Genomic DNA, 24,895 nt, shown 5'->3' on the forward strand with positions numbered 1-24,895 from the left:
TGCGCGCGCGTGCGTGCGTGCACCGGCGTTCGCCTCAGGACGACGGCGGTGGCAGCTTCTGCGTGACGTCTGAAGCGCGGGAAGGCCTCTGACCGGGAATCACCCTCCGGAAGTCCCTTCAATAAGCACTTTAAAGCTCGTGACCTCAATCTAACCAGGATGCTCGTGAATTAACATCTAGGACATTTAGACATTCTGTTTCTTCATAAAATAAGAGGACGTGAAGACGTGACTGCCCCGAGACGTGTCAGCTCCCCCATCCTTGCTGGGGTGAGGTCGAGGCTCCCCCGCGGAGCGAGGCTCTGGGTCTAGCGCTGCATTCGGCTGGTGTCCCCTCCACGTAGCGGAGGACTGGCCACTCCTGCCACCAGGGCTGACCTGGGTGAGCCTTTCCTGCTGGGTGCCCCCAGAGTGCCTGAGGACAGGGTCGCAGGACCGCTGTGGCTCCTTGACTCACAGCCATCTACGTGCGGCAGAGTCCCTCCTGGGATGTCCTGCCGTTAATCATCCCGCGGGGAGCGAGGCTTCAGGAGAGGGGGGACACACGGCCCGTCTACTGCCGCTGACATTGGCCACTGAAGGGACAAGTGCTGACGGAGGAAAGCCGCCCAAGGCAGACGTGGGCCGTGCGCGTGATGAGCGGCTGTCTCTCCACTACTTCGTGCGGGGGGAGACTTAGCAGATCTGACGTCCTCCTGCGCACAGTGTTCGCCGGTCCTCAGAACAAGCACGGGGGACCTGGGCAGACAGATGCGGTTCTCTGTCCCCGCGCAGACGAGGAATTGGGGCCCAGGGATGCTTGGCAGCCCTCACAGGCAAGCGTGACCCGCACTTCTCCTCTGGGCAGCCAGGCTTCGTGACTCCTCGGCCGAGAGGTGAGACGCGTGTCACAACCCTCAGGGAAGCTTCCGCAAACAGCGTATTTGTAATGTATCGGGAAGGCATTCTGATCTCCCCCTTTCTTCCCGAAAACAGGAGGTGGAACCCCCATGTGAAAGATGCCCTTCCAGAACCAGGAGAAAAGAAGTGTTCTCATTATGGGGGCTGGGGCTAGAGGCTGAGGAATCACCCAACCTCGTCAAAATCACTCCTCTTCCTCCCGCCTCCCCGTGTACTCGAGTTACGTCTCCACAAGCGCCTCTCTCTGTTCAACCGGGTATGAGAGCATTTCAGTTTTGCCCCTTCTTTGGGTCTTCCCTCAGGAAATCTCCTGTGTCTCCTAGAATTTAACCGCAGCGTGTATGCCCTTATCCTGCTCACCTTGTTACATCAGTTAGGCTCTCAGGCCCAGCAGAGACCCGAGGAGGGGCCTAACCCCAACCCTCCCCCAGCCTGTTGTCTGGGGACCGGTATGCATGTCCTCCCTCCCGTAGGGCCAGAGGAGTGTAGACTGAGAACTTGGGATGTCCATCAGCAGGGTCTTCTTTGGAACCTCAGTATATACTTGTGGAATGAACTGGATCCGTGAAATGCACGTCCAGGGAGGACGAGATGACGGTCATGGGACCGCCAGGGAAGGCTTCCGGGCTTTGCTCAGGGTAGACGAATCAAAACATGGCCGTCCTCAGGGTATAAAACGCCTTACTGTTTTTGTCTTCTTGGTATAGCTGTGTCGCTTCTGGAGGTTATCCTAAGGCAGGTGTCAGAGAGTGGAACAGAGATTTCTGTTCATCATGTTTACTATAGTGTCATTTATTAGAGCAAAAACTTGGAACAATGGTAAGGTCTAGCAGCAGGGAATTGTACCTCCATGATGGTCCGTCTGATGGAATATTCTGCAGCTGTTAAGATTCAGCTGTAGGAGCACATGAGCTGATGGGGAGTAAATGGGCAGGCTAGGATTATTCCGGGGAAGAAAGATTCCAAAAGAGTTATGTCCCAATGACCGAGAATTTGTAAAACTATAAGCCACTGTGTGTTTATCAAATAATGGCAGTGGTTCTCTCTGGAGTAAGATTGAAGGCCGTTTTTATTTTCCATTTCCAGCTTTTCAGAAGTCCAGGTAAAGAACAGAAGGCCTTCCTCTCAGGGACCTTGGTGGTTGGTGGATCTCTGGGGCCTGGTGGAAGGCCTTTATTCTGAGTTTTTCTTCAGAGCACACATAAGGTGTGTGTACATGTCTGGACCCAACACCTCCAGGGAGGGAAGGGGCACAGAGGATGGGCTGATGGAGGGCAACTTAATGATTCTGACATGAAAAACAAATGGCACGCTGTTTACCCAGCATGCAGGGACGCTGAGCCCCCAAGCAGTTTCTTCCAGTGGCCTCCAGGTCACCTCCCCTGCTGGCCAGGTGGCTCTGAGGGACAGCTCATGCCTCACCCTCTAAGTCCCTTGGCCTCTAGGCTCCTTCTTGAACTCTTGGCAAGTGCAGGGAGGAGGCTTCCCAAGCAAGGGCTGGAAGGCCTTGGCTGAGGGGCTCTGGGGGAGGGCCTGGGGACGGTCCAGCCTGTGGCCTCTGCTCTTCCCCAGCAGGGGGGCCCTAGGCCTGGGCCTGCCTGGGGGCTCCACAGGGAGTGAATTTCCAGAGCAGAAATGACGTGACCTGCAGGGTGACCTGTGTATGTCCCCCTCCTTCTCTCCCCTCTCCTTGCCCTCCCAACCCTGGGGCTGAAGACGACTTTTCTGGAAGTGAGGCCTGGCTAAGGGCCCAAATCGAGGAAAGAGGGCATGTGTTGGGGGCTGGTGGGAGGAGACTTCACCCTTCATTGAGGGGGAGTATGTGTGCCTGTTTGTAACAGGTTTCGGTTTGCCAGCCCGTCTTGCCAACGGAAGTGAGTTCTTGAAGCCTGCGTCTGTTTTATTTTTCAGCAGCCAGCAGTGTCGACAAAGCAAATGCTCAGGAAAGGTCTGTTGATTGCTTTTCTCAATGATCAGTAGGGATCCAAGTGTTTGAGCACTACTCTTTTTCATCTCTTAGAGAGAAAGGCTTCAGGAGGCCGGAAGCCAAGGCTGGCCAGTAGTTGGGAGGTCAAGGTTATGCATATATTGAAGCCAGGGCATGGGTTTGACCTGGTATGGACCTGGTGCTCCTTCCCTGGTGCTCCTTCTCCACTGGGAATCGGGGCTTAATCTCAACTGAGCATTTGCAAATGCAGACCTCGGGTCCTTTGTTAAGGGTGTTTGAAATTTCAGCAGACTCTTTCCCAAGTGTTTTCTGGCCCCTCCTCTTCTCCCAAAGGTCATCCATCCGTCCATCCATCCATCCATCCATCCATCCAATTTATGAGTAGCCACTATATCCCAGACTCTGTTCTAGAGGCTGAGGATATAGAACAAGAGGCCCCCCTCAGGTGCTGGGAGCACACCAGCCACTGACAGGCCAAAGTGTTTACACTCCAAGTGCTCTGTATGTTTATAGGAGTTTTCTGGAAACTAAGCCTTCACCTGGAAGAGCAAGTGAAAGCATCAGATGTGGAGACGTTTTCTCCATGCAGGTGCCAGGACAGTCCAATGTGCTTTGCTAGTAAATGGCGTCACCTTGCTTTGTTTTTATATCCATCTGGAGGAGGGTGCCATGGTGGACAGGGTGTTAATGTGCTCCGAGATGAAAACACAGGATCGAAAGGGAAAAAGAATAAAAGTAACACTAATAACAATTCTGAGAATTTAATGGTTTGAGAGACGGTTTTTCCCCAAGGTTAAGCGTGAGGGGGTGAGAATCTGTTCTAGAAGCTGCCTTTCTGGCCTCTCTTAGGGGGGTGCGCAGAGTCAGGCAGCGCCTTCGCTTACACTAATATTGAAGGCATCATTTCTAGAAAATCCTTATGGCTTGTGGCTTCTTAAGAATGTGTAGCTTCTGCCTTGAGGGGCCCAAAGGGAGCCCAGGAAGTTCTGATGTGCTATTTGGGGAGAAGAAGAGTGGGGAGCCTGGAAGGTGTGGGTGTCCAGGCCAATTCTGCGGCATAGGAGATACGGAGTCAGAGCAGGGCCGTGCCAGGAATGGAGAGTGTGCATTTGCTGTACGTGGCCACTGCCCTCTCTCGGGAGTGCAGAGGGGAGCTCAGATGTTTGCATGGATGTGGTACTGACATCTCAGAAATGCTGGATGGCTGCTCAGGGGAGAGCATTTGCATGGTCGGGATGGGAAGAGATTGTCCTTAGTGGGGAGGGGTACTCTAAGAGCCCAGTGGCTGACTCTCAGGGATGCCACACGATGTTGGGTCTCTGGGACTCAGCCCCCACAGCCACCCAGCCCTGGCCGAGTGTCCGAACTTGCTGGAGACAGGCCTCAGCCAGGGAGGTCCCTAGGGGCCTGGGAGGAAGCCCCCAGCCAGGGTGTTGCTCTAGGGAGAAGAACCTGCCTTCCTGGCCCTGAATTGTGTCCCCCTCTGAACAAAAGGATACATTAGATAGGCATCCAGGACTCGGAGTAGAATAGAAGTGAACATTTAATGCCACCATAGTTTGATTCTTTTTAAACACCAGATTCTTTTTTGACAACATTTTACACCTCATATGCCACAAAAAGTCCGAGATCGTAGCCAGCAAACAATGTCTTCTCACTGGAAATGGCACACAACTTAATGGATTCACGTCATCAGTTTTTGAGAACTAGAACTTTCTCTTCCAGACTGTTCTCCAGGTAGCCTGCTCATAGTTATCATGACCAAGCCAACAGCTAGCTTGTATATAGCGATGTGAGGGCCCAGACACAAAACCCAGCCTGTTGGCCCAAGAGGCTGTTGGGACCTGCCCAAGTACAGAATGGTTGGGATTTCAGCCTTTAACACACGAACTTTATTAAAAAGTGGTAACAGCCAACACTTGTAAGCTGAGAGCTTAATTTTTAAAATGGCACCGATCTTTTATCCAGTTAAACAGTGAATTTAAAACCATGACCTTAACTACTACCATTGAATCTTAAAACATGATTCTGTGAACTGGTTTGTGAATTGGCTGTTTGTGACACGAATGACTCGGCAGGCCTTGTCTCCAACTTCCAAGTTGGCCCATTTCTACAGATAAGCATATTTATATATACATACGTACATTTCTAGAGCTGCAGGAACCGCAACGCTCATTTAGCACAATGTCATCATTTTACAGATTAGAACGTGGGAGTTCCGGCGAAGTTCAGTAATGTCCCCAAGGCCACAGGACTTCTGACACTCCGGCTTTCTGTCCTCTGCTCTTTCCGGCTACACACCTGTACACACGCACACACGTGCCGGTACAGGGCGTGACGTGTGGCCACGTGTTCCTGCGCTGGGTGCAAGCGGCAGCTCATGGGGCGAGCCCAAGATTCTGGACTCAGGTCACGGTCCGCCCTAAAGCGACTCTGTGGACTTGGGCCTCAATCACTGACTATTGACTTGAGCTTCTTCATCAAGAAATGATGATCCCCAGCTCCTACACAGAGCTGTAATTTCTTCAAAGCACTTCCCATCACGGATACCATTTTCTCTCTACGCCATCCCAGAAGGGCAGCTTTTCTGAGCCTGGATCTCCCACTGGGGAGCCCAAGGTTGCATAGCAAGGGAGGGAACTAGGATGGGCGCTGGCTTCCTGACTCCTGGCTCCAGGCTTTTTCTCCTAGGTAGAGCTGCCTCTCAAATGAGACTACTGACCCCAGCCCCTCCCTGCCCCTCAGGCATCCAGGGAGGGGACAAGATGCCATAAGTATTACGGGTTGTAAACCTCACTAAAGTGCTTTGGTTTCTCCAGAACAAACAGGTACGACACATACCCAAGGTCAGGACCTCTAGTTGCTTCTCCAAACCCCCTTCAGTAGCGCCTGAGGGGCGTGTGGGGGTCTCAGGGGACTGTGGGGACCTAATACGATCTGTACTTTTTGCAGAAATTTCTCAGAAATCCCATCCAGGCCTGTGAAGGCTGGTTTCCAAGCCCATGATCATCAAATTCAAAATGAAGGGACCTTTCCCTCTCAGCTACTCGCTATGGAAATGGCTTAGATGTTGAATGTAGCTTGATACTTTGAGGACTGGATCCTCATCCCTGGTCTCCTGATTGATTTATCTTTCCGCCCCCGGGACCCTGCCTCCATTAACGGAGCTCACGACAGGGAGGGGCAAAAACAGCCACAGATGCACCCCACGTACACTTCAGTGCATTGCCCTTGGACCGCACTTCCAACTGTGATGTAGAAATAAATCACAAAACATAGGCGAGGCTACACGACAATATCCTGAGCTTACAAATCAATTTTACTTCTTCCTACAATGTAACAGGACTGTGGGCTATTGGTTAGCGGGGTGGGGAATGGAGCGGGTGTGCACGTGCCCCGAGCTCGGTGCCCACCCCGATGTTCACGGACACGGGGCGTTCAGAGTGTGTTCACTGGGCGTGCTGAAGGCTGTCTGCCGCCTCGAGCACCTGCTCCGTGCCCGGTGTTAGGACATCAGTGTCCAGTTCTGCGGAGGGCCACCCAGAAGCAGAGTGTATTCGTTTAGGGATGGGTAAACCATCTTTTAAGAATGGACAGAAAACTTCTATGAGAAGCTGGGCTTGAGTTACAAGAGCTTCTCCTGGATTGGAGTTAGGTTTTTATCTGGAAATGAACAGTTTGTAATTATAAAATATGTGTGTGTGTTTTAGGGAAATTGCTAAGTGACACAATTTATGAGTTCTTACCCACAAATATTGACAGATATTTGCAGGAGGAGGAGAAAGAGATTCCAGTCCAAAGGAACATGATATTTGTAGGGCCTGTGCCCTGACCACCTCCCCCCCCCCCCCCCCCCCTTTTGGCCACTTATCAGCAGTGTCAGGGGTGCTGGGCATGTGGCCTGGCTTCATGGGGCACAGAGCAGAGTGGGCTCCACTGGCTGTTCTCTGTGGGGCCGGGTCTCCTGTGGGGCAGTGATGAGCCGTGTCCGTCACAGAAGGCCTGGCTGCACCACCCGAGGCCCCGGGGACAGTGGGACCAGGCCGTTTTCAGCATTGACTAGTTGTGACAAGACTTTCTACCTGTTTCTTACTGACATGGTTTCAGGGTTTAAAAGAAATTGCCTTTAAAAGCAAGGGATTCTTTCAGTATATGCTCAGAGTGGGCTGATATTCCGGAAGGAAGGAACAATGAGTCAACTCATGATTTCTTCTGGTTTCAGTTGTGAAATAGACATCTTTAGTTCTTTCTTTCACAGCCTGAAATCCTTTTTGGAATTTTTGGAAGCCTCAACTACACATTGGCCGTGGCCAAGGATGCTGGCCACAGTGTCTGCAGGCTCTCGCAAGCCTGGCCCTCTCTCCCACGAAGACCAGGTCCATCAGCTGCTTTCCCACAGGGACACCTATGGAAAGGGTTACAGATCAACCCAGATTTGCCATAACTTTAGAATCTGGAGCCCAGAGAAGGGCTTCTTGCTCAGCATGCACAGAAGTCTAAGAACGAACATAAGTTGTAAGTGTGTATGTCAGACTTTTCGAACCATCTGCCCAGATGGCTTTTGTGGCCACAGTGAGATCACTGCCACCTTCCAGGGACAGAGACTTGAAGCATAAGGCTAATTTATGACAACTGGCCCGATTCTTGCCTGCCAAGTTCCCCAGGCTGGGCTGCCTGTCTTCTTGTCCCAGCTTCCACCCCCGCCCCAGCTCAAGGTCCCTTGGAGGACCCCCACTGGCATCCGCAGAGACTGCCCTCTGCATCTGTCATGAGCTCCCAGTGTTTGGAATAGCGACTGGAGATCAAACCACACACGGGGTGTTCTGATTTCAAATCTGGAAGAGATGAACGTCAGTGACAGCTTCCCCGTGATGGACAGGGGAATTCAAGGACCATAAGATCCAAGGTTGCAGTTCTCAGGTGGGGACTGCAAGCCCAGGATAAGCCCAATGTCATTCAGTCACAGCACGAACCAATCTCATGGAAAGTAATCTGGATTTACTCCCCAGAAGCAATATCGCCATTTCCCTTTTGTGGGTCTGAGTTTTGTTGTGTGGCCAATGCTTCACCTCACACTAAACTATTTGGGCAGATTTCAGACCAGGAATGAAAGCTGATGGCTCTAGATGTTAATTTCACATAGAAAGTTTCCAGTCCTTCTGGTTGTGGATAAGGACATGGAAATGGATTCTTTGACATTCCTCTTTGCTTCTTGGGTTCTCTCTCACCAGAACCAAACTGTGGAGCTCTGTCACATCTGGTCATCGGATGAGGCATTCCTCAGTTATTGGGACTGCCTCGAAAGAGTTGGCCACACCTGCTTCCCTCTGTGTCTGAAGAGCATCGTTGGTTTAGTCAACTTCTAGGAAGAACCAGGAACCATCATAGCTCAAAATTCATGACGTCTTCACATGGTTAAGCAATACTTGGTACATGAAGATGTTTGCAGCTCACTGAGGTTTAAAGGAAAGAAAGAAAAAGAAAAGAAAAAGCCAGAATGGACAACCTCCACACAAAGTTGGCCAACAACTTCCCGAGAGATGTTCCACGGCACAGCATCTTGGAGAAGCCAGTCTGACTCGGTAAGAAGGCTCTCGGTTTCATTCAACCCTTTTGCTGCTCACGAAGTTGCAACAAGTGGAGAAAAGCAGGCTTAGGGAGTAGGAAAGATTCCCTGGATTGAGATTTTAAATTTCTGTAGATGTCTCGATTTGGTGTCGCTCCAGGAAAGGCACCAGGATCCCATGGCTGGTCTGTTTAAGGCAGGCAGCGCTGTGTGGTGACCTTGGGGCCAGGGGAGATGTGCCAGGGAAAAGCTAAGTACATGGGGGATTACTCATCAAGTGAACGTGTTTCCAACAGAGACCAGCATACTCACCTCTGACCATTCACAAATTAAAGGCTTTTCATGAAGTGGTATATGTCAGGGCAGCAACCAAAAGGGATGCAAACTCAGACTCAAAAGATGGGCATCCTTTGGGGTCCAGAAGCTTCCATAATGTTGCTGTTCAACAAGCCCGTTCATACAGGTGCTGGGAGGGCAGAGGCATGCCCAGAGCCTGCAGGCTGGGGTGAAGGCTGAGGAGCTGGGGGAGGCCCCGCTTTCCAGGGTGACAGACAACTTGTTAAGCTAAGGGGAGCATGGTCCATTCTGGAGCACCTTTCACCATGTCGGAGCCCGTTCAGCTCTCAGAGGTGAGCATCTGCTCTGCGTGTCCGTCTGGGAGCAGGTGCGGACACAAAGAGCTGGACTGGTCATCCATGGGGCTGGCTTCCAGTCTGGGGGGTGGACTTCCAGACACGTGAGCCATCAGCGCGTCTGTGCCGGTTCTGACCAGTAAAGGACCGGGTACTGTGAGGCTCACGAGACCCCAGCTCCTATGCACAGAGTTCGGCTGAACTTCACTGGCTGCCTGAGCTCTGCTGGGCCACATGCGTCCACACGTACACTCAGGTCTGATTCCTCGGGGTGCAGCTGGGTCTGAGGTGTTGGGTAGCAGGGACTGTCGAACCTAGAAATCAGCTCGTGATGATACACTGTGCTGGAGGGCAAAACCGGATAGTACTCTGTAAGACCCTCAGCACCCTCACCTCCTGGCCCCAGGAGTAGGAGGCAGCCCCTGCCTCTCCACGGCTGTTATCGCATAATCCCCTGGCCACTTGGTGCCTTGGGGTTCCATCGCTAAATGGGTATGATAATCCCTAAGGGAGTCGAAGCAGGGTGAGCCCCTCCATCTGAGGACAAAGTCCTATGTTCCTGGGACAGCCCTATGCACGAAGCTCTGTGCGCTGCCTCTCCGGGGGGGGGTGTGAGTCACGACAGGAAACCTGCCTTCCGCAGCCAAGCCTGGGGGGACAAGCCTTGTCCTTCCTTGAGATGGTGGCCTCGGGACATAGGAGGATGGGGCGGTTTTGCATTTGAATAGCACTCTGGACCACAGAGATGTCATGTGATCCCAACAGCCTTCCTTGTTCTAAACCAAGACTCTTGCAAGTCTCTGAGCATATACCAGCCTGAGAGGGTCTCTAAACTGGGAAAGATCTCCTGTTTCTGATAATGTCACGGAACCAGAGAACAGAAAATATGGCTCTACTGAGTTGGTTCAAGCTTTCAATCCAGTCTTTGGAATAAAAATGACTATGAAAAAGGTTTTGAGGGCCATGAAAACCCTGGGTTTGGGGATAAAGGAATCAGTACGCGAGTCAGGACTTGGAGGGAGAGGCTGTATCTGGATCAAACACACACGCCTCTCAAAGGACACGGAAGGCCCCGGTTGTAAAGGCTCCTTTTCCCGGAAAGATGCAGCCCCCGTTCTCTCAAGCTCGCACGCACCTGCCCCGCGAGGCTGCCTGCCGCCCACGCCCCTAGTGAGAGAGGTGGCACGAAGTGTCACCCGCTGACCCTGCTGTCTTTGGAAACACACCAGCTCATGCCCATCAAGTCTCTCTGTTCTGAGTGGCCTTACCAGAAGAACCGTAAAGGACAGTGAACATTTATTCATATGCAATACTGCTTAGGGGATAGAGCTACAAACACTACTTATTTAGAAACAGCAAGTCAGAAATAGGATAAAACACCAAGAGAAAACGAGCTGTAAATACATTTCCAAAAATGCGTTTGATTTTCTTTTTTGTGGTGGTGGTGTTGTTTTCATCTGGAGTAGCACCATCTGTACACAAGAAAGTCTCAAAACTGTTTGGATAATAAAGATTTGCAAGGCACTTAGTCGCTCTGGGTCATCTGTTGTGTGTCCGGTTCTGACAGCAATCCTGCACGCACCCTCGCCCCTTCTCGCAAAGCCAGAGAAGAGGGGGGCTCTTGCCAGCAGTTCTTACGTATCAACAAGTTCTCGAAAGTTCCTCAAAGTGCTTTTTCAGTCTCATGGGGCTTCCACGTCCCTTGGGTTTCCCATCATTTCCTCCTCCCACACGTGTGGTGTTTGCACCTTTCCTACAGAAAACAAAAGAAAACTGCCTTCCGCTCAGCACTCCCTCCAGACTTGCACCAACCTTCGTCCTCCTTCCGCTGTCTCCGAGCCGCCGGCACCGAGGGCCTGCTGAGGGGGGGGGGGGGGGGGGGGGGCGGGGCTGGGCAGTGAGGGGCTGGCAGGCCGGGCCGGCTCTTCATCGGCGCCGGGAGGTGATGTCGAAGCAGGTGATCATCATGAGGTGGGCCTTGCAGAAGTTGACGCGGCTCTCCAAGCGCTCCGTCACGCACTCCAGGGCCTCCAGGTACTCCAGGGAATCCAGCTCCAAAACCTGCTCCAAGTCAACTGCAAAGAAGGAGAAGCCTGGTGGAGATGTGGCCAGCACAGGAGGGTGGCCTCCTGGTCACCACCCCACCCAGCCCCTCCGGGGGGAGACCTGGGGCAGCATGGGACCCGCTGCCTCCCTCGGGCTGCCAATGGGCTCTGCTTGCTGCCTGCATGGATACTGGGGCCCTTCGCAGTCATTATGATGATTTCAGGCCCTTCCCATTTTGTTGAGATTCTACAGAAGGATAAGGCGACATTCCGGCTCTCCCCACCTCCGTCCACCTCCAGCATAGGATGTGAGACTCTACCAGGGCCGTTCTTCTTGATTAGCTATAAAATAAATCTCCAAGCTGAGGTGCAGAGTATCCCCTCCTTTTTTGGGGGGGCCTCACCTGAGTGACATTTATACCTTTGTCTACTTCTGTTTGTTCTCTCTTTATTCCTTCCCACAGCCATAGGCGGCAGCCTCTCTGAGCAGGTTGAAAAACCTGACCCTGTCTCTGGGCGCTTCCTGCTTTCACATATGCACTGGTGGTTCAGGAAATGATGATGCTAAAATCTATAATTAAGATTCCTTGCACTCAGAATACAAGCAGAGATTCAGGACCCAGAGGCCGTCCCTTACGGTCAGGCCAGCACAGCAAACAGTCTGCTTCCTTCTGTCCCTAAGGAGCAGTGATGTGGGGCCATCCCCTCCTGTCCCCAGGCCCCCGCTTTGTCCAGTGGTGACTGCAGGGCAGCGGCAGGGGCTCCAGCAGGGACAGCAGATGGGGAGGGGAAAGGAGATGGCCCCAGAAGAGGACGCTGGCCTAGGACCCCCAGCTCGGCCATGCCTCACCGCCGCCGGCACAGGTTCCTTAAAAGTGAAATGATAGGCACAACTGCTACTCTGCCTCCCTTACCAGACTCAAGTTGCCATGAAGAGTAAAATAAAAATGAGAGGGTAAATGGGAACATGGCTCGGGAACTGGAACACAGACTCCGATGAAACACAAGGGTTGGGGCGCCTGGGTGGCTCAGTCGTTAAGCATCTGCCTTCGGCTCAGGTCATGATCCCAGGGTCCTGGGATCGAGCCCCGCATTGGGCTCCCTGCTCAGCGGGAAGCCTGCTTCTCCCTCTCCCACTCCCTCTGCTTGTGTTCCCTCTCTCACTGTGTCTCTCTCTGTCAAGTAAATAAAATCTTTAAAAAAAAAAACAACCACAAGGGTTGTAATGGAGGCCGCCTCTTTTTACAGGTGCGCTGAGATCCCGAGGAGCGAGGCGACTTGCTTGGGATCACAGACAATGAGGAGGAGAGCTAGGAATGAGACTGAGGGCTCCTGGGTATCAGGATAATGTTTAAAATACAGAGGGAGGATCCAAGATGGCGACGAAGGAGGACCCTGAACTCCCCTCCTCCCTCCTTGCAAACACAGGTGGAGCAAATCCTCCTAAAGAAGAACAGAGGGGAGGAGGAGGGGGGGAGGGGGAGGGGGATGAGGAGGAGGAGTCTGTCTGCCCGGGATGCCGTCAGCTGCTGGGATCCAGAAAACAAAAGCCACAGTTTAAAAAAGCAACTAGAATGCAGAAGAACCAGCCCTAGAACTCTCTCCAGGGCACAGGCGATGACTAGTGTCATGTTTTATGTCCCCCCTGCCCCTTGATAGCACAGACAGAGGCAGGGTCGAGACACCCTAGCTGGCCCGCCACTGCCCCAGCCCACAGCAGCCCCAACAGTCCCACCAAGCCAGTTCCAGCACAGCACACACCTGACAGCTCTGCACAGCGCTCACTAGAGCTCCGGCCATCTTGCCAAGGTGACACAGGGGCCTGCAATACTCCAAGCCTGTTCCGCTACAGCTGCAGACAACCTGCCAGGGCACCCCCAGTGCAGAGTACCCTGGGACCCCCCAACCCACACCTGCTTCAGCTCCAGTTTCCAGCCAGGGTGATCCTTGCCCAGAACCTGGGATCCCCTGCCTTACACCCACTTCAGCTGTCCCACCAGCACACCCTCTGTGTGGAGAGCCCTGGGACCCTCTGGCCTGCACCACCTTAGCTCTGGTCATCCCACAAGGGCAGCCCCAGCACAGATTGCCCCATCCTCCAGCGCATACCAGCTACAACTCCAGCCAGCCAGCAGCCAAAGATGCCAGGTACACACGGCCAACACAGGGGACGTCCCTACACAAGACCATTCCTTCAAGTTTATAAGAAGAAACAGAAACACAGACAAAATGAAGAGACAGAAGAATATGCTCCAAACAAGAGGCCAAGACAAAACCTCTGAAGAAGAACTAAAGGAAATGGAGATAAGCAGTCTACCTGATGAAGAGTTCAAGGCACTGGTCAGACAGATGCTCAATGAGTGCATGAGTGGATGAGCTCAATGAGAACTTCAACAAAGAGATAAAAAATATAAAGAACCAATCAGAGTTGAAGAATATGATAACTGAAATGAAAAGTATATAAGAGGGAATCAACAGCAGATTAGAGGAGGCAGAAAAAGGAATAAGTGATCTGGAAGACAGGGTGATGGAAAGCATTCAGCTGAATGACAAGAATAAAAATAACAACAACAACAAAAAACAATGATAAGTTAAGGATCTATGGGACAGCATCAAACATACTAATATTCACATTATCAGGGGTCCCAGAAGGAGAAGAGAAAGAGAAACAGGCAGAAAACTTATTTGAAGAAATAATAGCTGAAAACATCCCTAGCCTGGGGAAGAAAGCACAGAGAGTTTCAAATGAGGTGAACCAAGAAGGTCCACATCAAGACATATAATAATTAAAATGTCAAAGATTAAATATAAAGAGAATTTTTAAGGCAAAGCAAGAGAGAAGCAACTAGGTACATAGAAGAGAAACCTCATAAGACCATCAGCTGATTTTTCAGCAAAAACTTGGCAGGCCAGAAAGGAGTGGCATGACATAGTCAAAGTTCTGAAAAGGAAAAAAGAAACCTACTACAAGAACACTCTACTTGGCAAGATTATCATTCAGAACTGAAGGGGAGAGGGGTACCTGGGTGGCTCAGTCGTTAAGTGTCTGCCTTCGGCTCAGGTCATGATCCCAGAGTCCTGGGATCGAGCCCTGCATCGGGCTCCCTGCTCCCTCTCCCACTACCCCTGCCTGTGTTCCCCCTCTTGCTGTGTCTCTGTCAAATAAATAAATAAAATCTTAAAAAAAAAAAAAAAACTGAAGGGGAGATAAAGAATTGCCCAAACAAAAGTTAAAAGAGTTCATTGCCACTAAGTGAGCCTCACAGGAAATGTTTAAAGAGACTTCTCTAAGTAGAAAAGAAAAGGCCATAATTAGAAGAAAATTATGAAAGGAAAAAGTTCATGAGTAAAGCAAACATAGAGTAAAGGTAGTAAATCAATCATTTAAGAAAGCTCGTAAGAAGGTTAAAAGAAAATAAAACCTATTATATCTAAATATTAAAGGGACTCACAAAAAGATGTAAAATATGACAACATATATATAAAATGTGGAGGAGGAGTAAAAATGAAGTTCTTTTAGAGTGTGTTCAAACTTAAGTGACCTTCAACTTAATATAGACTGCTATATACTTAGGTTTGTAGAACCACAAACCAAAAACCTGCGACACACAAAAATAAAGGAAACCAAACCAAGCATAACACTAAAGGAAGTCATCAATCACAAAAAAAGCAAGAGAAGAAAAAAAGGACGAAAGAAGAACTACAAAAACAACCAGAGAACAATTAACAAAATAGCAATAAGGACATACCTATTGATAATTACTTTTAGTGTAAATGGCCTAAATGCTCCAATCAAAATAGGGTGATAAAATGGTTAAAAAACCAAGACCCATCGATATGCTACTTACAAGAAACTCACTTCAGACCTAAAGACACATAGAGACTGAAAGTGAAGGGATGGAAAAAGATATACCATACAAATAGAAGCCAAAAAAAAAAAAAAGCCAGGGTGGCAGTACTTCTATCAGACAAGAGAGACTTTGAAGCAAGAACAGTAACAAGAGACAAATAAGGGCATTACATAATGATAAAGAAATCAATCCAACAAGAGGATATAACAATTGTAAATATCTATGCACCCAACACTAGAGCACCTAAATACATAAAGCAAATATTAATAGACATAAAGGGAGAAATCGACAGTCATACAATAATACTAGGGGACTTTAATACCTCACTCACATCAATGGATAGATCATCCCAGCAGAAAATCAATAAGGAAACAATGGCTTTGAAGGACATATGAGACCACATGGACTTAACAAAGAGAACAATCCATCCCCAAATGGAAGAATACACATTATTTTCATGTGCACATGGGAATTCTCCAGGATGGATCACATGTCCAGACACAAAACAAGTCTCAATAAATTTATGAAGACTGAAATCATATCAAATATTTTTTCCAACCACAGTGGTATGAAAGTAGAAATCAATTACAGGAAAAAAACTAAAAACCACAATCCTGTAGAGGCTAAACAACCAGTGTGTCAATGAAGAAATCAAGGAGGAAATGAAAAAAAGATACATGGAGACAAATGAAAATGAAAACACAATGGTCCAAATGGGATACAGTGAAAGTAGTTCTAAGTGGGAAGTTTATAGTAATACAGGCCTACCTCAAGAAACGAGAAAAATCTGCAACAATCTAATCTTATACACAGATGAACTAGAAAAGAAGAAAGCTCAAAGCTAGTAGAAGAAAGGAAATAATAAAGATCAGAGCAGAAATAAATGAAATAGAGACCAAAAAAATAGAAAAGATAGATGAAACCAAAAGCTGGTTCTTTGAAAAGAAAAACAAAATTGATAAACTTTCAGCTGACTCCTCAAGAAAAAAGCACTCAGATAAAGAAAATTAGAAATGAAAAAGGAAAAGTAACAACCAATATCACAGACATACAAAGGATTATAAGAGACTGTAATGAAAAATATGCCAACAAATTGAACTGCCTAGAAGAAATGGGTAAATTCCTAGAAATATACCATTTTCCAAAACTGAATCAGGACACACAGAATCTGAATTACTAGTAATAAAATTGAATCAATAATAAAAAACTCCCAACAAACAAAAGTCCAGGACTAGATGGATTCACAGGTGAATTCTACCAAACATTTAAAGAAGAGTTAATACCTACTCTCCTCAAACTGCTTCAAAAAAGTAGAAGAGGAAGCTTCCAAATCCATTCTATGAGGCCAGCATTACCCTGATACCATAGTCAGATAAAGGCACTATAAAAAAAAAAAGAAAACTACAGGCCAATATTTCTGACGAATATACATACTAAAGTCTTCAACAAAATATTAGCAAACCGCATCCAGCAATACATTAGGAGAATCATTCACCATGATGAAGTGGAATTTATTCCACGGGTGCAAAAATGGTTCAATATCCACAAATCAATCAACGTGATACACCACATTAACAAATTGAAGTTTTTATCTATGGGATCATCTCAATAGATGCAGAAAAAGCATTTAACAAAGAACAACATCTGTTCATGGTTTTAGAGGGACATACCTCAACATAATAAAGGCCACATAGGACAAACCCACAGCCAACATCATCCTCAATGGTGAAAAACAGAGCTTTTCTTCTCAGATCAAGAATAAGATAAGGATGCCCACTCATTTTTATCCAACATAGTACTGGAAGTCTTAGCCACAAAAATCAGACAATAAAAAGAAATAAAAGGCACCCAAATTGGTAAGGAAGGAGTAAGACTGTCACTATTTGCAGATACTATGATACTTTATATAGAAAACCCTGAAGACTCTACCAAGAAACTATTAAGAGTAATAAATGAACTCAGGAAAGTTGCAGGATATGAGATTAATATACAGTAATCAGTTGCAGTTCTATACAAGAATAATGAACTAGCAGAAAGAGAAATAAAAAAAAAAATTTACAATTGCACCAAAAAGAATAAAATACCTAGGAAAAAACTTAACCAAGGAGGTGGAATATCTATACTCTAAAAACTATAAAATAATTGATGAAAGAAATTGAAGACAGCATAAACAAATGGAAAGATATACCATGCTCATGGATTAGAAGGATTAATATTGTTAAAATGTCCATACTACCCAAAGCAAGCTACAGATTCAATGTAATCCCTATCAAAATACCAACAGTAATTTCACAGAACTAGAACAAACTGTGCGAAAATCGGTATGGAACCACAAAGGACCCCAAAAAGCAATCTTGAGAAAGAAGAACAAATTTGTAGGTATCACAATCCCAGGTTTTAAGGTACACTACAAAGCTACGGTAATCAAAACAGCATGATACTGGCACAAAAATAGAAAGACCAATGGAACAGATAGGGAGCCAAAAGAATAAACCCATGCTTATATGGTCAATTAATCTATGACAAGGGAGGTAAAAATGTACAATGGCGAAAAGATAGTGTGTTTTTAATAAATGGCATCAGGTAATATTCCATTGTATATATGAACCACATCTTCTTTAACCATGAGAGACTCTGGACTCTGGAAAACAAACTGAGGGTTATAGAAGGGAGGGGGATGGGGGGATGGGGTAACCAGGTGATGGGTATTAAGGAGGTCACATGTTGTGATGAAAGGATAATACACTCAACTAATGAATCGTTGAACACTACATCAAAAACTAATGATGTACTATATGTTGGCTAACTGAATAATAAATAAATAACATTGGGAAAACTGGATAGCCATATGCAAAGAATGAAACTGGACCATTTTCTTATACCATACACAAAAATAAACTCAAAATGGATTAAAGATCTAAATGTGAGACCTGAAACCACAAAACCCCTAAAAGAAAACAGGCAGTAATCTCTTGGACGTTGGCCTTAGCAACATTTTTCTAGGTATGTCTCCTGAGGCAAGAGAAACAAAAGCAAAAATAAACTATTGGGACTACACCAAATAAAAAGCTTTTGCACAGTGAAGGAAGCCATCGACAAAACAAAAAGGCAACCTGCTGAGTGGTAGAAAATATTTGCAAATATATTTCATAAGGGGTTAATATCCAAAGTATATAAAGAACTTATACAACTCAAGATCAAAACCCACAAATAATCCAATCAAAAAATAGGTAGAGGACCTGATCAGACATTTTTTCCAAGGAAGACATGCAGATGGCCAACAGACACATGAAAAGATGCTCAACATAAGGGAAATGCAAATCAAAGCCACAATGAGGTGTCCCCTCAAACTTGTCAGAATGGCTATTATATACATAGTACCCACACTCGCATGTGCGTGCGCGTGCGCGTGCGCACACACACACACACACACACACACACACACACACACTGGAATATTACTCAGCCATAAAAAAGATTAAGATCTTTCCATCTGCAACAACACAGATGGACCCTGAGGGCATTATGCTAAGGGAAAAACATACCATTTGATTTCACTTATATGTGGAATTTAAAAGATACAAAAAAGAACAAACCAAAAAACAGAAACAGACCCATAAATACAGAGACAAACTGGTGGTTGCCAGAGGGGAGGAGGGGGGTGGAGGGATGGTCAGGTACAGGCTTCCAGGTATGGAATGAATAAGTCATGGGGATGGAATGCACAGCGTAGGGAATAAAGTCGATGGTTCTGTCATGGCCTTGTATGGTGACAGATGGTAACCACACTTGGGGTGAGCACAGTGTAACGTATAGTATCTGTATGTTGTACACCTAAAACTAGTGTAACCGTGTGTGTCAACTAGACTTCAATAAAGAAAGCAATAAAATTTTTGAAAACTGAAAAAAGAACCCACCAGGACATAACCTCCTCAGGCTGCCACTAGACCACCTCAAAGGTGGCATCAGAATTAAGAAAGAAAAATAAAAATGGATGCCGGCACATAGGTTTCTATGCCAGTATTCGATTTATCACCCACACCCGGCAAATAGCGTGCTGCCTTATTGGGGTTTTGTTTTGTTTTTTTTCTCATTCTTGGTTTCATTTCATCTTAAAGGAACGATCTATGTTTCTCCTTTCATGTGGCCTCCTGTTCATTCCCTTCCTCAGCATCAAATGATTACTGATTTTTGACACGTACAAAGGCATGAAGGGAGTGACTGCTTCCTGGAAGCATCTACACATGTGTGCCGATGTGTACGTTTGCTCCCATCCCGGGAAAAAATGTGACTTTGTGAGATGAAGACCGTTCTCGAGCCTGCCTGAGGCATAAACAGCTCTCAAAACAGAAAGCTCTAATGCAAACAGTACAAATGAAGGGGGGCTGCCTGCAGGGGCAGCCCGGGACCTGAACTGCCTGGAATTCATGGACGGAGGAGATGAGAAGCCGCGAGTGGGAGAGAAGGAAGCACTGGGCCCTGTATTTGTGCCACAGCCAGACTTCAGCTACTGTTCTCGTTCATGTCCTCTCCCCGGCCGGTGCCTGGGATGACAACACCCTGAGAGCATGTCTCTGTCCAGACCTCTCACATAGGACCTCAGTCGGTGCGCTACGGAAGCAGGCACGAGGGAGCAGTCTTCTCTTTGGTTCAACTCTGGGATAATAATCATCTTACTACCAGATACCACGCCTTCATCATGGGCCCAGCAGTGCTCATGCCTCACAACACCCTATGAAGTGGGCTCCATTACGTTAAGAAAATCAAGGCTCACAGAGGTTAGTTGTCTTCGCCGAGGTCCCACAGCTAGTATGTGGGAAAGCCAGCATCCAGGCCGGTCTGCATGACGGTGGTCATCCCACGTGATTGGCGTGCAGGGGATAGGGGTGAAGGGAGCAAGGCACAGGGAGGCTGGGGGGCTGGTGAGTGTCGGACAAGGGAGGGAAAGGAATTTTAATGGCAGTCATGCATTTTATTCCACAGACTAAGTCTTCCAATGTTGAGTCCCCTATCAATGAAATAGTTGGGACCTGATTTGAGCTTTATTTTGTGGTAAATAGAATGGTTAGGAGCAAATAAATACGAGACAATTGAATCTGTCAGAGAGACAGCAAAATTGTTCTGAATTGTTATGAGATGGTTACTGTCATCCTGGGCTTTCTATTGAACAGAAATAACACGGTGAATGCTATTCTTTCCCTCTCAAAAATGTTTTTCTTGCTTTCTGGGTTCTTTGTGAGGCTCACACTCTACCCTATTAGTAGCTCTAGAAAGTCTTATGTCGTTCGGGCTAGACATGCAATGTGATTTTGTGGCCTAGGAGCAGGCTTGTAACTCAGCTTCAAGTCTGGGGGATCTTCTGCCAAATGTGGGGGGAGGGGAATCTCATTTTCAGGTGCTTGGGACTGAGACACATGAGAGAAATTCTTGCAAGAGCAATACTGGCTACACCTTTGCTGCCCATCCCCCCATCTTCCCTGAGGAGAGCGAGGTTGTGGGCCCCCAGACACCCACACAGTCTGTGTACGCCTCCCTCTGGGCTGTGTGCAGGCCCGTTGAGCTGGCGAACCCGGCAGCCCCAGTGATAGGAAGGAACCCGGGGCCTTACATTCGCTGAGCCACTTGTTGGGGTCCAGCATCAGATACTGTTTGGTGATCTCCAGCTCCTTCATCAGCCACTCGTACTTGGCCCGGACCTCGGCGATTCTCTGCTGGCGATGCTCCAGAATTTTCAGTTTCGCGTTGAAGCACGTGACCTCCTAGAAGGCAGAGAAGGACTGGGGGTGTGTGGAGAGAGGGAGAAGAGGCCCCCCAGCTCGGATGCAGGCCACCTCTTGGAGATGGGAATGCTCCGTGCGCAGTCAGCGATGAGGGAGCTGGCCCCTCGCCGGGAAGTTGGGAGGGACTGGGTTCTCCCAGCCATGTTTGTGCCTTTGCCCGAGTCCGCTCAGCCAGCCGCAGGGTAGGACTATCACGGGCATGCCTTACATTGAGGAGGCGGCTGGGGTTCCAGGCTGGAGCCAGACAAGCCCCCAGGACCGGCAGCTCCCCCAGCGGTTGAGCCTTCTAGACACCCGGGCAGAGAAACACGGAGCTCTCCTTGTCGGTGCAAATACCCTGTGGCTGGGGCAGAGCCACCGACTCCCACCCACCCCAGGACCCCGCGGGGAAGTCTCCGCAGGTCTGAGCGTGCTACTCAGGGCCCTGCTCCAGCACCTGCCTGTGGGCTGGGGTGGGGGGGCTGCCACCACCGTGTGGGGACGAGATGGCTCACCTTGCTGCTGCCCGCACGTCGCCGCTGTAGCCGCTCTACGTCATCTATTTCATAGACTTTGATCTCAAAAGGTTCCCCGAGGCCCCTCTGGGTGCTGCGCAAGGGGCCGTCCACCCAGCGGACCCCGGTGCTGCTGACAGGCTTTCTTATAGGGGAGGGGGTATCAAGGGACAGCGCCGGGATGAGCCTCCGTCTCTGAGAACCTGAGGAGGGAACGAAGCCCAAAGTTTATCTTTTTGGATTTCAGTCTTTTAAATGAACATATTTTCTGATGCGCGTGCTGGGACCCTGATAGGCACCCCAGGGTCTGTGGCAGGGCTGACTGTGAAACATGCCAACGCCCTGCCATGCACCTCAACAGTTACTCCCTGAATCTGGCTTCACCTCCAAAAGCTCACCAACTCCCTGCCTTCCCTTAGAGCCACCTCCAATCTCCACCCATGAACCACATGTGTGCACGCACACACACACACGCACCCCAAAACACACGGTCTAGACCCGTCGGCCATACTGGTCCCACCCTCAGCATGAATGTATGTTACCATGGAATTCAAGAGATGCTTGTGTTCTGGGAAAAAGGGTCCTAGTATTTGGTATTATAGGAATAGTTCTAAAAAACATTGCTTTTTTGCTTATAGTGACAGCCAACACTGTGAGAAGCACTGATTATGTGCCAGACCCTATTCAACACGCTTGACACCCTGTGACAGAGGGCTAGCTGTCCCCAATACGCTCTGCTTCCTCCATGAAGGGGACAGAACAGGAGTAGGGTGCACAGCCACCAGGATGGGGACCATGCCCCTGGGACCTGCACCTCAAGCTCCCACTGATGGGGCATCGGCAGAAGTGCTGTGGGCAGCTGCTAGACAGCGTCCTTAAAGGCTGGGGGTCTGTCGTCCCCCTCTTCCTATCCCCTCTGTCCTTGATGAAATATGACGCCTGCTTCAGGAGGTGAAGATCAGCAACAACACAAAAAGGACACAGGAGGGGCCTAGACTCCGGGCACCCTCGAGACTTTGACACGATCACCTACACAGATCTTTTTTAGGGACTTCGTTTTTCTCGAGCAGATTTGGGGTCACAGCTCCATGGAGAGGCAGGGACAAAACAAGAACCTATCTGGTGACCGAGTGAACAGCAGAAGGCGGGCAGAGCAAAGCAGGGCGCTCCCAGCCCCCGCGAGGAGTTATCACACTCCCGGCCAAGAACCGAGGCGGACACCCCACCGCCAATGACAATCCGTACTCTAGCTGCCCCGCAGGGGAGGTGTAAGTCGGCCTGGGCTTACATCTTCTACGGTCGTTACATCCGACAAGAACACCCCCTTGGTGGGTTAATCTCACCCTGCTGCCCGCAGTCCACGCTCCTGCTGCCCGGGCTTGTGCTCCCCTCAGTGCTCGGCCCACAAGGGCCTCCATCCCCTCTGCTCTAACCTCCTATGAGGCTCGATCGCGGTGCTTCCCAGCGGACTGCTGTTGCGCTGGCCTGCCCTGCGTCTGAACGCTTCCCACACTTATGCCTCACGACCCCACTCGGGATTCGGCAGTTTGCCTCGGTCACCGTTCTGCTCCATGCTTCTCCTGCTTTGTCTCCAATTAGATGACAAACCTCTTACAGTGGCCTCGTCTTCGATGCTGCCCGTCCCTCCCCACCACGCTCGAACCTTATGTGTCAGCGAGCTCTAAGAGCACAGAAGAGGGGGACGGATCAAGATTTAATAAAAGAAATCCCATGGACTGTGGATCGTCTTATGGAAAGGAAGTCATATGACCACCAACATTCGTTATGTTATCTGCATTGTTTCCTATGATGTGAACATCAGAGAGACCGTGTTGGTGCTCTACCAACCCCTTCATTTTACTTTTATGTGAGCCCAGAGAGGGTAGTTATTCCCTGAAGGCCACAGCCCAAGAGCCCAAGTCTCCTGCTCTCCAGGTCAGTCTTCTCACTACACCACACTCTGGCACTTTCCATGCACTTTCCACCAACATGGGTCTCCAGGAATGGGACCCATAAGGTGACCTTAATGACATTTGGTTGTTTCTCATGCTACACACTCCAAAGCACTCAGAGGTCAAGGTTATCCACCTTGTGATCTATTTTTATTCGTTTTTCAACCAAATCATTACAATTTTCCAAATTCAAAAGCAATCTCTGATAACTGCCCGTCTCCTCTGCAAACATCTCCAGGAATTGTACAATCCAGCCATCTAGCTAGGAATTTCCTTTGAGGAGTTTTATGGCTTCTTAAAGAAGTTGCTTTTGATTTATGCTGATCATGTCTGACAGCCAGCGTTTCTCTTAATAATCACCATAAATAAGAGAGACAAGGTCACCTAACCTGAAAGGAGCTTATCTCCACTGCCACGTCCATCATGGGGCCCTGGATTCCTGGCACCTGCTCGCAGACATCCGATTCTCCTGGCACTCTGTGTTAAACCCATCTCTGGCCCCTAGCCTGGTGCTTCAATCCTACACCGTGTCCTCCGATAGCCTCACCCAACAAGAGAGCCTCCGAGGACAGACTTTATGGAAGGAGACAGCACCAGGCACGGGCAGGTGCGGAGCCTGCCGGCCGCTATCAGCTCAGCTGTTTTATAGAGCTCCGTACCCCAGGTGGGGAGAGCTACACCACAGCATCTAGAATTACAAGGTTGACTTCTTTGAGGCAGACAAACAGTTTATGATGTGCATTATGTTCTGGTTGGAACATTCCAGAGCTTGTGCTCACCTGTGTTAGGAGAAACCCCATGGTCGAGACAGAAAGCCTGTGGGGCAGTTGCCGGAGCAGCTGCAGGAAAGGGGAGACCCCACTTCGAGGACTCACCCCATTTTTTACTTCCTGATAAGCCCATAGCACCACTGTTCTGTAGGGCCATGGTTTCTGAGGGCCCCATGGAAGGGCCACGGATGGCGAAGGCCAGGCTGGGGGGCAGGACCCCATGCCCCCCTCACGTTGGCCAAGGCACAGACTGCACACAGGGCTCTGCGTCAGATGGCCTCATTAAAAAATGTGTCCTTCACTCAAGAAGAAGGAGGGGAAATTTCTGTGGAAGCCCCTAAAGAGTGGAGCTGAATCAGGGGATTCCTCAGTAGCTCACATTGTCCTCGTTCCTTCTGTTTCTCCGTCCAGGCCTCTCTTCGCGCTGTTTGCCTTCACCTGCCCGATGGCTACAGGGCCACCAGCTCTGACCTGGGTCCTCCTCCTCACCCATCATAAGTTCCTGTCTCCTGTAACCCTAAACTCCAACTCAGAAGTCAGTGGCCTTTATCACCTCATTAGAGTCTTTGGACTCTTTACTTGCCTTTTGATAGGAGATTCCTGGAGATGGAAGACGTTCTCTGAGAGCATGCATTTTGGACACCAGGGTGCTTTGGTGTACCACGTTAGTGTGCTCTGTGTGTGTGTGCATTGTGCTAATGCACTGTGTCTTGTGTGTGTATCGTGCTGCTGTGCTGTGGGTATGTGTATCATGCTGGTGCACTGTGTGTGTGCGTGTGTGCGTATATGGATCATGCTGGTGCACTGTGTGTGTGTGTGTGTGTATCATGCTGGTGCACTGTGTGTGTGTGTATATGGATCGTGCTGGTGCACTGTGTGTGTATCGTGCTAGTGCACTGTGTGCGTGTGTATCGTGCTGGTGCACTGTGTGTGTGTATCGTGCTGGTGCACTGTGTG

At 49.0% G+C, this 24,895-nt stretch overlaps 1 protein-coding gene across 1 annotated transcript in view; it reads right to left on the reverse strand.

Moving 5' to 3' along the window:
* Positions 1–10,949: 10,949 nt before the first annotated feature.
* KIF26B (kinesin family member 26B) overlaps positions 10,950–24,895 on the reverse strand; it is a 444,962-nt gene continuing 431,016 nt past the window's right edge. The window contains exons 13-15 of the mRNA XM_032389461.1: positions 21,217–21,419; positions 20,551–20,701; positions 10,950–11,121 (exon numbers count right to left, since the gene is read on the reverse strand). Of these exons, the coding sequence (XP_032245352.1) occupies positions 10,973–11,121; positions 20,551–20,701; positions 21,217–21,419 (503 nt within the window). The 3' untranslated portion in view covers positions 10,950–10,972. The remainder of the gene's footprint in view (positions 11,122–20,550; positions 20,702–21,216; positions 21,420–24,895) is intronic.

The sequence above is a fragment of the Phoca vitulina genome, unplaced genomic scaffold (assembly GCF_004348235.1).
Source record: "Phoca vitulina isolate PV1807 unplaced genomic scaffold, GSC_HSeal_1.0 scaffold54, whole genome shotgun sequence".
Taxonomy (NCBI): Eukaryota; Metazoa; Chordata; class Mammalia; order Carnivora; family Phocidae; genus Phoca; species Phoca vitulina.